Source organism: Capsicum annuum, chromosome 7 (assembly GCF_002878395.1).
Source record: "Capsicum annuum cultivar UCD-10X-F1 chromosome 7, UCD10Xv1.1, whole genome shotgun sequence".
NCBI lineage: Eukaryota > Viridiplantae > Streptophyta > Magnoliopsida > Solanales > Solanaceae > Capsicum > Capsicum annuum.
In genome coordinates this window covers 39,787,537-39,799,490 of record NC_061117.1, presented here as the reverse complement: position 1 = coordinate 39,799,490, position 11,954 = coordinate 39,787,537, and the positions used below count along the sequence as shown (strand labels likewise).

Below are 11,954 nucleotides of genomic sequence, written 5' to 3'. Positions count from 1 at the left end.
TCACATGAGACTGCAGCGAATAACGTTGCTCTAACCTTTGATTTTCTTGTTTTGTTTTCCTTGTGATTCCTCATCTGCGCCATGGTTGGATTTTCAGGCAAGCGAGTAACTTCGTAGTCCTCCTCAACAGCTTCCCACAAATTGTTTGCTTCCATATATGCCTCCATTCTTACTGCCCAGATATGATAGAAGACAGGTGGTGCTAATGCAGTGAAAGGAGTCTCTGAATCCATAGGAGTAAAAAACAAGAAGAGAAAGATATGTTTTCCTCAAATGCAGGTCCCTCAAGAAGAGAGCTCTTGATACCAATTTGTTGGAGTTGTAAGGTTAACTTCAACTTTTTGAAGTGAAAACAAAGAAAGAAAGAAAAGAACAAATTAATTTACTGCACAAAGGATGATTTTTCATTAATCTAGAGTGGTGCTTAAATACTAAAATAATGCAATAACTAAAGCCTATAATTAAGCCACTACTTTGTACATGATTTCATGATCAGCAATATCCAAAACAACTTCACCACTAACATCTAAAAATCAGCCACTAAACTAAGTTGAAAACATGGCTAAAAAAGCTGGATAATGTCCAACAATTGCTCCTACTGTTACTGCAGTAACTGAGGCAATAATCAACAGTGACATCCCTAAAGATTTTAGCAGAATGAACACACTGCTGTCGCTGATCTGTCGAGAAACAATTTGACAGGAAATATTATCGAAGGAATTGGTTTAATGAATATGTTGGAGTGTCTTGACTTTTCTGGGAATCAGCTCTCAGGGATTATCCCAATAGGCCTTGCTAACTTGACATTCTTAGCGTGTTGGACTTGTCGAACAACTACTCAGCTAGAATACCATCGAGCACCCAATTGCAAAGCTTTGATCCCTCAATCTACGGTGGGAATATTCAGCTACGTGGCCCTCCTCTTCCAGAGTGTCCTGCATTTGCTCCTCCAAATCCTCATGTTGGCTATGACAGTACTAGTCAAGAAAATGACGATGAGGATTTCCTCTCTAAAGAGTTTTACATATAAATGGCGTTGAGTTTCATTGTTGCATTTTGGGGAGTGTCAGGTTCTTTGTTCTTCAATGATTCACGGAGGAATGCCTACTTCAAGTGGTTAAATGGATGTCAGAATTGTCTGTATCTTTCATTAGAAATCTGCTTTGAATGGTTGAAGACAAAACTAAGAGCCTGATGATTGAATTGGTCTTGTAATAATCTGTTCTCTTTGACAGTTGCTTTGTTTTTAATGTTATTTCTATGATATGTAGATTAATTGTGGAGCCCCAGATTGTTGAATCTTCGAATCAAATGTAACTTTTTTGCTAAGCAGGAGTACATCTTCGTAAAGCAAGACGGGTAGATTTTTTTTTACACAAGCAATTATACTAAACAATTTGAGTTATAACTTATGTCGTGTAAAAGATTATTACAGTCTCATTGCAATTTAATAGTTATACTGTTTTATTACTCCTCTAATCAAATTAACATATTAAATTTACCATGAAGAACTACATATATATCTGTGAAGAAAACACAACTCTTTTACTAACTCATTATCTAGTAACATTATTCTTTCTGCAGTTCTCTTAGTCTTATGTTTGAAAAATTATACCCTTGGGAAAGAAGCTTTCTTAATTACAAGTCATTCATAGAATATTTACATATAGCAACAACAACATTGAAGAAAAAGCAACTCTCAAGAAAAAATATGAGTAGAATACAAACTGTGATCACTCAGGCCCTTCGCTAAAGATGGAGCCACTTAAAGTAGGCATTACTCCATGACTTACTGAAGAACAAAGAGCCTAACACTCCCCCAAATGCAACAATGAACCCCAATGCCATCGATATGTAAAACTCTGAAGATAGAAACTCATCATCATCATTTTCTTTGAAAGTACTGTCATAACCAACACGAGGATTTGGAGGGGCAAATGTAGGACAATCTGGAAGAGGAGGGCCACATAGATGAATATTCCCACCATAGGTTGAGGAATCAAAGCCTTGCAATTGTGTACTCGATGGTATTCTCCCTGAGAAGTTGTTGCATGACAAATCCAACACGCTAAGAAATGTCAAGTTAGCAAGGCCTATTGGGATTTCCCCCAAAAGATGGTTTTTTGACAAATCAAGAGACTCCAACATCTTCATTATACCAATTCCTTCAATGATATTTCCTGTCAGATTGTTTCTTGACAGGTTCAATGATAGCAATGCATTCATTCTTCTAAAACCTTTAGGGATGTCACCAACTAGTTTGTTGCTAGATAGATCGATGGTCTTCAGAAGCCACAAGATATTACGGTACTCTGACTCCTTGTTCTTCCATTGGACTAATGCATTTCCATGGTACAATGTACCTACTCGAGGGGTGTAAGGATCGAAGTCATAGCTCACACTTGAACCATCTTGCAAAAGTTGCATTGTCGTGAAATTGCTGAAGCATTTTGGAATTCTCCCGGACAAATGGTTGCCAGAAAGGTCCAGTATCTGAATAGATTGAAGCTGACATATACTTGGAGGAATGCTCCCAGAGAATTCATTGAATCGTAGGCTCAGAATCCCCAAATAAGCTAACTTAGACCCTATCCATTCTGGGATCTTTCCACTCAATGTATTTCTTCCCAAATCCAAGACTTTCAAACCTTGGCAATTCTTCAAAGAGGCAGGAAACTGTCCACTTAAATTGTTGTTACGCACATATAGAGAGCTCAAGGATGACGAATAACACAAAGAGTATGGAATGCTTCCAGATATACGGTTATTGGCTACATTAAGGACCATTGGAACAGATATGACAGTCCAACAATCAGGAATCTCTCCGGACAAGAGATTATCGGACAGGTCTAAGGTTACAACTGACCGTATTTCACATATGGAGCTAAGGGATCCAGAAATCTGATTGTTATCAACACGCAATGCACTAACCAGTTGTGGAAATCTTGGTAACGACCCTGAGAAATTGTTATAACCGAAATCTATGACAATGGGACCAACATTGTTGGATGATAAATCTTGTATCTTTCCGCTGATTTGGTTGTAAGAGAGATTCAAGTATGTTAACATGGGAGGCAACTTTGAGAACCAACTAGGCATTGTGTCTGAGATATTATTAAGAGAGAGATCCAGAATTGAGTATCTATTTTGAGTTCGAAGCCATTTTGGAAAATGAGGGCCAAGATTACAAGATGAAAGGCTTATAACTTGTAGTTGAAAACATGGAATCCAATCAAGGCTAACATTCCAAGTCAATGAGTTCGATGACAAGTTTAAACTTTTCAGGTTGCAAAGGTTGGACAGATGGGATTCAGAGATTGTACCTTCTAACAAATTATAAGGAGCATCAAAACTTTCAAGGTCAAAAAGTTTCCCTATACTTTCCGGTAAGCCTTTCAGTCTATTGAAAGAGACATCCAAGATTTTCAGCTTGGAAAGTAGCCCTAGACTTTCCGGTAAGCCTTGCAGTCTATTGAAAGAAACATCCAAGATTTTAAGCTCTGAAAGTTGCCCTAAACCTTGTGGTATCATTCCATGAAAGTGATTGGAGCCTAGGTGCAACTCTCTCAATGATGGAAATAATGCCAAGTCTGGTAATGACCCTGTCATCTGGTTATTAGACAAATCAAGATATTCAAGAATGGAGATTTGTCTAAAGCTTTCATGGAAAATGCCATTCAGCAAGTTTCCTTGTAGCCTTAATTCCCTCAACGATGAAAATCTAGTAAGATTAATCAATGAACCAGTGAGTGCATTTCCCTCAAAGGACAAAAACTCGAGGGATCTATTACTCCCTGATAAGTTATCAAGCAACTCAGAAAATGGTTGACTTAATAAGTTATTGGAAGTTGCATCAATAGAGCGTAAACGACTTAAATTCTCAAAAGTCCTTGGTATCCCGCCTTGAATGCCACTTCCATATAGCTTAAGATGTTCTAAAGATTTCAAGTTCCCAAAGCCACTGGCAATTTGACCTAAGTCGTTACCCGAAAGAGATAGACTAGTAAGACTAGTGAAGTTAAAAAGCCAACTATTAATTGCCTGAGACGTATATTTGTTATAGGAGATGTCAAGGATGGAAATATGAGAGGAGGAAATATTGTCGGATACAAGTGATGAAGAACTGATTATGGGGAGTTGACAGGAAGATAAATGCAATTCCCTCAAACTAGGAAGCTTGATTATCTCTTGTAACCAGTTTTTCGCTTGCACATTGGAAAAACTTAGATCTAAGTGCTCCAAATACACTAGATGAGAGAGCCACTCAAGGCTCTTGACTATTAAAGAATTTTGACCAAGATCAAGAGCCCTTAAGTGTGTTAGATTTTGGAGCTGAGGAGGAATTAAACCAGTGAAAGGATTGTAACTAGATGAGAGATTTAGGTACTCTAGCCTTCTGAAGTAACCAATAAATTTTGGTATTTGGCCTCCAAAATCATTGAAACTAAGATCCAAGTACTTCAAATACTGCAATTTAACCAGTGATGAACTGATATTACCTGTTAACGTGAGAAAGTTACTACTATCAGGAGTGGATTCAATACTCCCACGAAGACTAAGGACGAGTATATGGCCAGTTGTGTTACTGCATTTCACACCCCTCCAAGTACAGCATTCTTCATTTTTCCACGATGAAAGCATGTTATGTTCATCTATGAGCTCCTGTTTGAACTCGAGAAGAGCTTCCCTCTCATATGTTATGCACAAAGTTTCTGCATGGTCCTCACTTGACATTGATCCAAAAGCTATGCTTCGGTGCAGGATCAATATTGATAGAGAAATCAGAAGCAAATGAATATTCGTAGCCATTTTTTATTTTATTTTGGTGAAAGGATCATATGCAAGAGGCAAATGAAGGCCTGAATGCTAGTTAAAGAGAATGCTCACTACTTGATAGATACATATTTTTTGAACAAAGTCAAAGTCTACCCCTCTTTGCAGCAAATGTGGAATGTATTTGTAAAGCAATGTTCAATAAACACTCTTGGACTAGCTGTAGTCAAGTGGAATAAAAATAATGCTATTTTCTCTGTCCATCTTGCTTCTACATGGCTAGGGTAATATAGTATTACCCTATTAGTTATAAGTTATTTGGATGTTAAAAAATAATAGTATTTAATAATAAAGGTAAATAGACACAAAATAATAAATCATCTTTTGCTTTTCCAAATTGGTCAACTAAAGTTGGATAAAGTATAAATTAATTTTGGATTCCAAGAATTTTGGGAAGTCTTCCTCTGCCTTTTCTAAAGTCAATAATACAGTTAAATACAACGGTACCTCTTGTGTGCTGTGGGGTAAACTAAAAAAAAAAAAAGGAAAGGACGCGCAATGGCAATTGAAGAAAAACAAACAGAATGGCAGTAAGTATCTTAATTATTATAAAAGGAAAAGCCAACTCAAAGGTCAAAGATGCTGGAATTTTGTACAAATCTTAAATCGTGACAAACTTTTTAGTACACTTTTTAATTTATAGATTTAGATATTGTTTATATCTTTTGTTTTCTTTTGCCCACCGGCGAGTCAACCAATAATAAAGTTCTTAAATATATTGTATTTCAAAAATTGTAGGGGGTGCGGATAACTTGTATATTTGAATAGATTTGGTGCGGATAACTTCTATATTTGAATAGATCTATTATAACTTTAGTGCGGATAACTTCTATATTTGAATAGAAGTATTATAACTCTAATATATCTATTCTAATATATAAGTTATCCGCACCAGATTTATTCAAATATACAAGTTATCCACACCTCCTACAATTGGTATCAGAGCCTATATTGTTTAAAGTTACAGAAGTATAATATATTTGGATTTATTTGATTATGAAACAATTAAATTTAGATATTTACCAAAACAATATTTATAATATTTGTTTAGATGGATAACGTACAAAAACTAAAAAAAATATAAAGAATTAAAACAAATAATAGCTGAAAAACGTAAAGAATTAAAAATAAGGATAGAAAGACTACAGTATAACATAATTGTCGAAGTTAGTAAAAACTCAATAAATGCACAAAAAGAAGAAATATCAAATTTAGAATCAACAATAGATAGTCTAGAATATATATATCAACATAACCTATATACATTAAAATAAAATGAACAAAGAAGAATTTATAATAGACAAAAAAACATATGAAAATCACGAAGGATTAAAAATAAAAATAGTATTCTCTAATTTAGGAAGGAGATATAAGAAAATAGGTGAACATTTATATTTAATGTTAGAAAAAGAAAAATTAAAATTAGAAGATAAGTTGACAGTCATGGTAAGAATAGAAAGAGAAAACGAATATATAGACAGAAAAAAGTAAATAGATAAAATAAAACAACAAACCACAGAAGAAATACGAAAAATAGAAGAAACTAAAAATAGTAGGATTACTGAATTAGAAAAAGAACTACAAATACTAAAAGATTTATGTAAAAAGAGACAGAAAGAAAAAGAAGAAAAAGATAAAGAACAAAAATTATCAATTTAAAGAAAAATAAGAAATAAAAAATAAAGAACCAGAAACCAGTGAATTAGGAATAAATACAATAGATGCTGAAGAAATAAATAATTATGATTCGGAAGATAGTGAAATATATACAGAAATTCTAGAAAACATAGGAAAACTAAAAATTGATGAAAAACAAGAAGTAATTAATAAAGAAAATCTAGAACTAATAAATACAGAAGTAAATACTCTAGATAAAAATATAATATCTAGTACATCAGAAATAAGAAAACCAATCTATAATTACAAAAATAAGTTTAAAAGATATAATCCAAAGGATAAATATAATAAATGGACACCAAAACAAATAATTAATTACAACTTTTTAGATTTAGACTATGTAATAGACAAAAATAAAATAATACAACTATGGGCAGGATACATGTCAAAACAAAGTATTAAGATCTGATAATAAAACAGAAGGAACATCAATACCTACTAAAATACTACCAACAGAAATATTGAAAAAATATGAAATAGCTATAAGAGAAGAATTTAGTAGTATAACAACAGAAGAAGAAGAGGAAAATAAAGAGAAAGATACGAATAGGAATTTAATGTTAAAATTAGCAATATGTAATATGTGCTATATAGATGAGTAAACATGCGCATTTAAAGAATATTATTATAAAGGAACTTATAATATAGAAGAAAGTAAAGAAATAAGAAAATTATATTTTAGTAAATTACCTGAACCATTTAGTTCAAAAATAATAAAGAGTTGGGCTGAAATAAAAATAGTAGATATCCTAGGAGCAAGAATAAAATTTTTACAATAATGGTATAGAAATCTATATGAAAAATATAGAGAAGAAATAAAAATAGAAAAAAAACATTAATAAAAAATTTAGCATGTTGCAAAGATAAAATAACACCTCAATTTGGATGTGAAGAAAGATATTATAAGAAAAGAAAAAGACATAAGAAATATAAGAAATATATAAAATCAAAATATAAATATAAGAAACCAAGAAAAAGATATTATGTAAAAAATTATAAACATAAAAGACAATATAGGAAAAAGAAATCTATAAAAGAATGTACTTGTTATAATTGTGAAAAACTAGGACATTTAGCTAGAGATTGTAAATTACCAAAAAACTCAAAAAATAAACAAATATCAGAAATAAAAATAGAAAATACAGAATATATGCAGATAGTTTATATAGATTATGAATTAGAAAGTGAAGACAGTATATATGAAATTTCGGAGAATGAAACAGATAATGAAATAGATAGTGAATTAGATAAATCAAATGACTGAAAAAGATATAAAAATGAACTAAATAACTGAAGATATAAAAATAATAACAAAGGAAGAATATTTAAATGAAGAAGGAACAGATCAAAAAATAATATTTGACAGTAATATATTTGACGAAATAAAAGGAAAAGAGTTTGACTTAAGTGTAGAAAAATATTTAAAATACCAACAATAAAAATATATTTAGTAGAAAAAAGGAAGAATACTACGTAGTAAATCAAAAAGAACATATAATAGACTGTAGATATGAAAAAGGAAGAGCTGGTATATCACTAGTAACAAAAAGAATAGTTAATAAAGAAATAAACGATATAAAAAGTAAAGAGCCAAAAAAATATGTACACCTTGGAGGAACAGAGATTGATAAAAGCATGTTTTAGAGAAGGAATAGATACGCCAATAGAATTATATTTAGCAGATGATAGAATTATAAAACCTATAGAAAAAAGTATAATAACCGCTATAAAAGGAAATTTGATATACCAAAAATTTGAATTTATAATAAGTGTGAATTATTCAGAAGCAATAGAAGATAAAAATATAGATAAATCATTAGTATTATATTGAAAAATATCAGGAATAGAAATAACCTCAGGAAGTAAAATATTTACAGCAAGATGTAAAAATCTATATGTTTTAACAACAAAAAATAAAATAACGGGAAAAAATAAAATTAATAAAATACAAATAGAAAGTTCTTTTGAACAATTTGTAAAAACAAGTGATAATAATGATTATAGTTACAAGGACATATATATAGAAGAAGATTTAGAAATAATAAATGATAGAATAAGCACAACAAAAAGAATAGCTCATGAAAAACCAGAATCATCAAGCTCATAAAAAAGAACAAGTTATGAAACAACTTCAATAGTTAATTTAAATCAATATTACATAACAAGAACAATAAATGAAAAAGAATATATAATACTCTTAAACACAGGACAAGAAGAAAATTATATAGCAAAATATCTAGTAAAAAGTGAAGAAATAAAATCTAATAGTGATAGATGTCCAGATCTACCAAGGAGTCTATTAAACATTAAAGATACGACAGAAAAAGAAATAATAATAGGAGTCAGAAAAATAAAAATAGAATTTGAAATAAAGAAAGAAATGCAAAAAGCAGACATAAAATTAGGAATAAAATGGTTAGAACAAGTAAAACCATACAATATAGAACATACACAATTATCTATAACATATAATAAAGAAAGATTATTCATATGAAGAAATTTAACATGATATGAAAATATATGTACTTGTAAAAATAATAGTAGAATGATATTATAATAGGTATTATATACCTATGATAGATACAGGAGCAGAAGCAAACTTATGTAGATACAACTGTTTACCAGAAAGTAAATGGGATAAATTAAAAAACACAAATAGTAGTCAAAGGATTTAATAATGAAGGAAGCTTAATTATATATAAAACTAAAAATGTAAAAATACAGATATGAGATAAAATAATAACAATAGGAGAAATCTATAATTATGAATTAACATTAAAAGATATGCTTTCAGGAATGTCATTTTTAGATAAATTATACCCACATATAATAACTAAAACAGATTGGTGGTTTATAACACCATGTAAACAAAAAGTAAGAGCAAAAAGAGTTATTAATAAAATAAGAAAGAAAACTGATTGGATAGAAAGAAGTGAAAAAATTACACAAAAGTTAGAAAATATAAAAAATACAGAAGACACAGTAGAACTAGTTGTATTTTCTATAAACAAAAATGAAATAACTATATTTTCAATAAATAAGGTAGAAATAATAAAGAAAAAATTAAGACAATTATATAATGAAGATCCATTAAGAGGATGGAAAAATATAAAACTACTATAAAAATTGAATTAATAGATAGAAATAGCATAATAACTCAAAAACCATTAACATATAATTTTGATGATTTAAAAGAAATTAAAATGCATATAGATGAATTATTAGAAAAATAGTATATACAAAAAAGTAATAGTAAACACAATAGTCCAGCATTTATAGTAAATAAACATAGTGAACAAAAAATAGGTAAAAGTAAAATGGTTATTGATTATAGAAATTTAAATGCAAAATTTATGACATATAATTATCCAATACCAAATAAGATATTAAAAATAAGACAAATACAAGGATATAACTATTTTACTAAATTTGACTGTAAATCAGGATTTTACCACTTAAAGTTACAAGAAGAATCTAAGGAATTAACCGCATTTACGGTACCACAAGGATTTTATGAATGGAACATATTACCATTTGGATATAAAAATGTACCAGGTAGATATCAACATTTTATAGATCGTTATTTTAAACAATTACCTAATTGTATAGTATACATAGATGATATACTACTATATACAAAACCTAAAGAGGAACATTTAAAATTATTAGAACAATTTACAGATATAATAGAAAATTCGGGAATAAGTTTAAGTGAAAAGAAAGCCGAAATTATGAAAAACCAAATAGAGTTTTTAGGAATACAAATAGATAAAAGTGGAGTAAAAATGCAACAACATATAGTACAAAAAATAATAAATTCAAAAGAAGAATTAGATACAAAAACGAGATTACAATCATTTTTAGGATTAGTAAACCAAGTAAGAAAATGTATACCAAAATTAGCAGAAAACCTAAAGCCTTTATAGAAAAAATTTAAAAAGGACGTAGAATATAATTACAACGAAGAAGATAAAAAACAAGTCCAGAAAATAAAAATACTTTGTAAAGAATTACCAAAATTACAATTCCCAGACGAAGATAAAAATTTTATATATATAGTAGAAGCAGATGCAAGTGAATATAGTTATGGAGGAGTACTTAAATATAGATACGAAAATGAAAAATTAGAATATCATTGCAGATACTACTCAGATACGTTTAATGAAACAGAAATAAATAGAAAAGAATTATGTTCGTTATATAAATGTTTATTAGCATTTGAACCATATATTGTATATAACAAATTTATTGTGAGAACAGATAATACCCAGGTTCGGTGGTGGCTAACAAAGAAACTACAAAATTCAGTTACAACAAAAGAGATTCGGAGACTAGTATTGAATAAATTAAATTTTACATTTACAATTGAAGTAATTAGTACTAACAAAAATGTTATTGCAGATTACATATCAAGACAAAGCTACACAGATTGATATAATAGAAGATGATGCTTTAGAAAAGATACTCAAAACCCTAACTACGCTTTCCATGAAAGTGGACAGTATGAGTAATGAAATAGAAAAGCTAAAAGCTAATGAAGTTAAACTGAAGTCTGAAGCTACAAATCAGCTAACTCAGCAGTGTGTAGAGTTATGTCGATTGGAAGACATTAAAATTCCAGAGCTAAAAAGAGAGGTTGGGACACTCCATAAAACCCATAACGTTTATCAATCTATAATTACAAGTACAAGCAAAGGAGTTAGTGGACAAAGATACCAAAACATGAACATGAATAAGATATTTGAGAAACCATTTATACCAAGAATACAAAAAGACCCCTTGTACATACCCCCACAAATTACCACATATCGAAATAGTTTGAACCAAGATAAAAAAAACTTATAACCATCTAGCCCGAGGATACATAGAAAATATCTACAAAGTACAAACTTTTCTAAACCTAAACCCCAGAGCTACAGTGTCCAAGAACCAAACACAAACCATATAACCCAAAGATTGCAAGGTCATAACAAGCTAATCGCACTACCCAAAACTAACCCAATCTTAATAAAAACTTGTTTCGACTATGGATTATTAAATATCATATATACCCAAGATGGAGAAGAACTATTAGCTATGTAAAAATTACATAAAATATTCACCACTTATAAAAGAGTAACCAAATGAAATCTATTTTATATAAAGTTTTATACTGCACTAGCAGAGATATTATACGACGAGATCAAACCAGTTATACAAGTTATAAAAATAGGATTAACCAGAGATATGATTATACCGGAAGATATTGTACAGCAGCCAGAGATACCCAGAATTGAGATACCTGATTTCTACGCAAATAAACGACTTATTGGACTAGCTACAATTATTCAAGAATTAGTAAATAATTATATCAATGAAAACCCAATATGGAGTTATTATTCAAGAGGCCATAAAATGATTTATTTAAATTCAAGAGAACTACAACAAATAGATATGGAAGATGT

The 11,954-nt window shown here is 30.1% G+C and overlaps 1 protein-coding gene across 1 annotated transcript; it reads right to left on the bottom strand.

Annotated features, from left to right (window-relative positions):
* Positions 1–601: 601 nt before the first annotated feature.
* LOC107853355 (receptor-like protein EIX1) lies at positions 602–4,924 on the bottom strand. The gene has a single exon (XM_016698355.2). The coding sequence runs from the start codon at positions 4,807–4,809 to the stop codon at positions 1,750–1,752; it is 3,060 nt and encodes a 1,019-aa protein (XP_016553841.1). The 5' UTR covers positions 4,810–4,924; the 3' UTR covers positions 602–1,749.
* Between the last annotated feature and the right edge of the window lie 7,030 nt (positions 4,925–11,954).

Coding starts and splice junctions, on each gene's coding strand:
- LOC107853355 (XM_016698355.2), bottom strand. CDS start 4,809: ATGGCTACGAATATTCATTTGCTTCTGATTTCTCTATCAATATTGATC.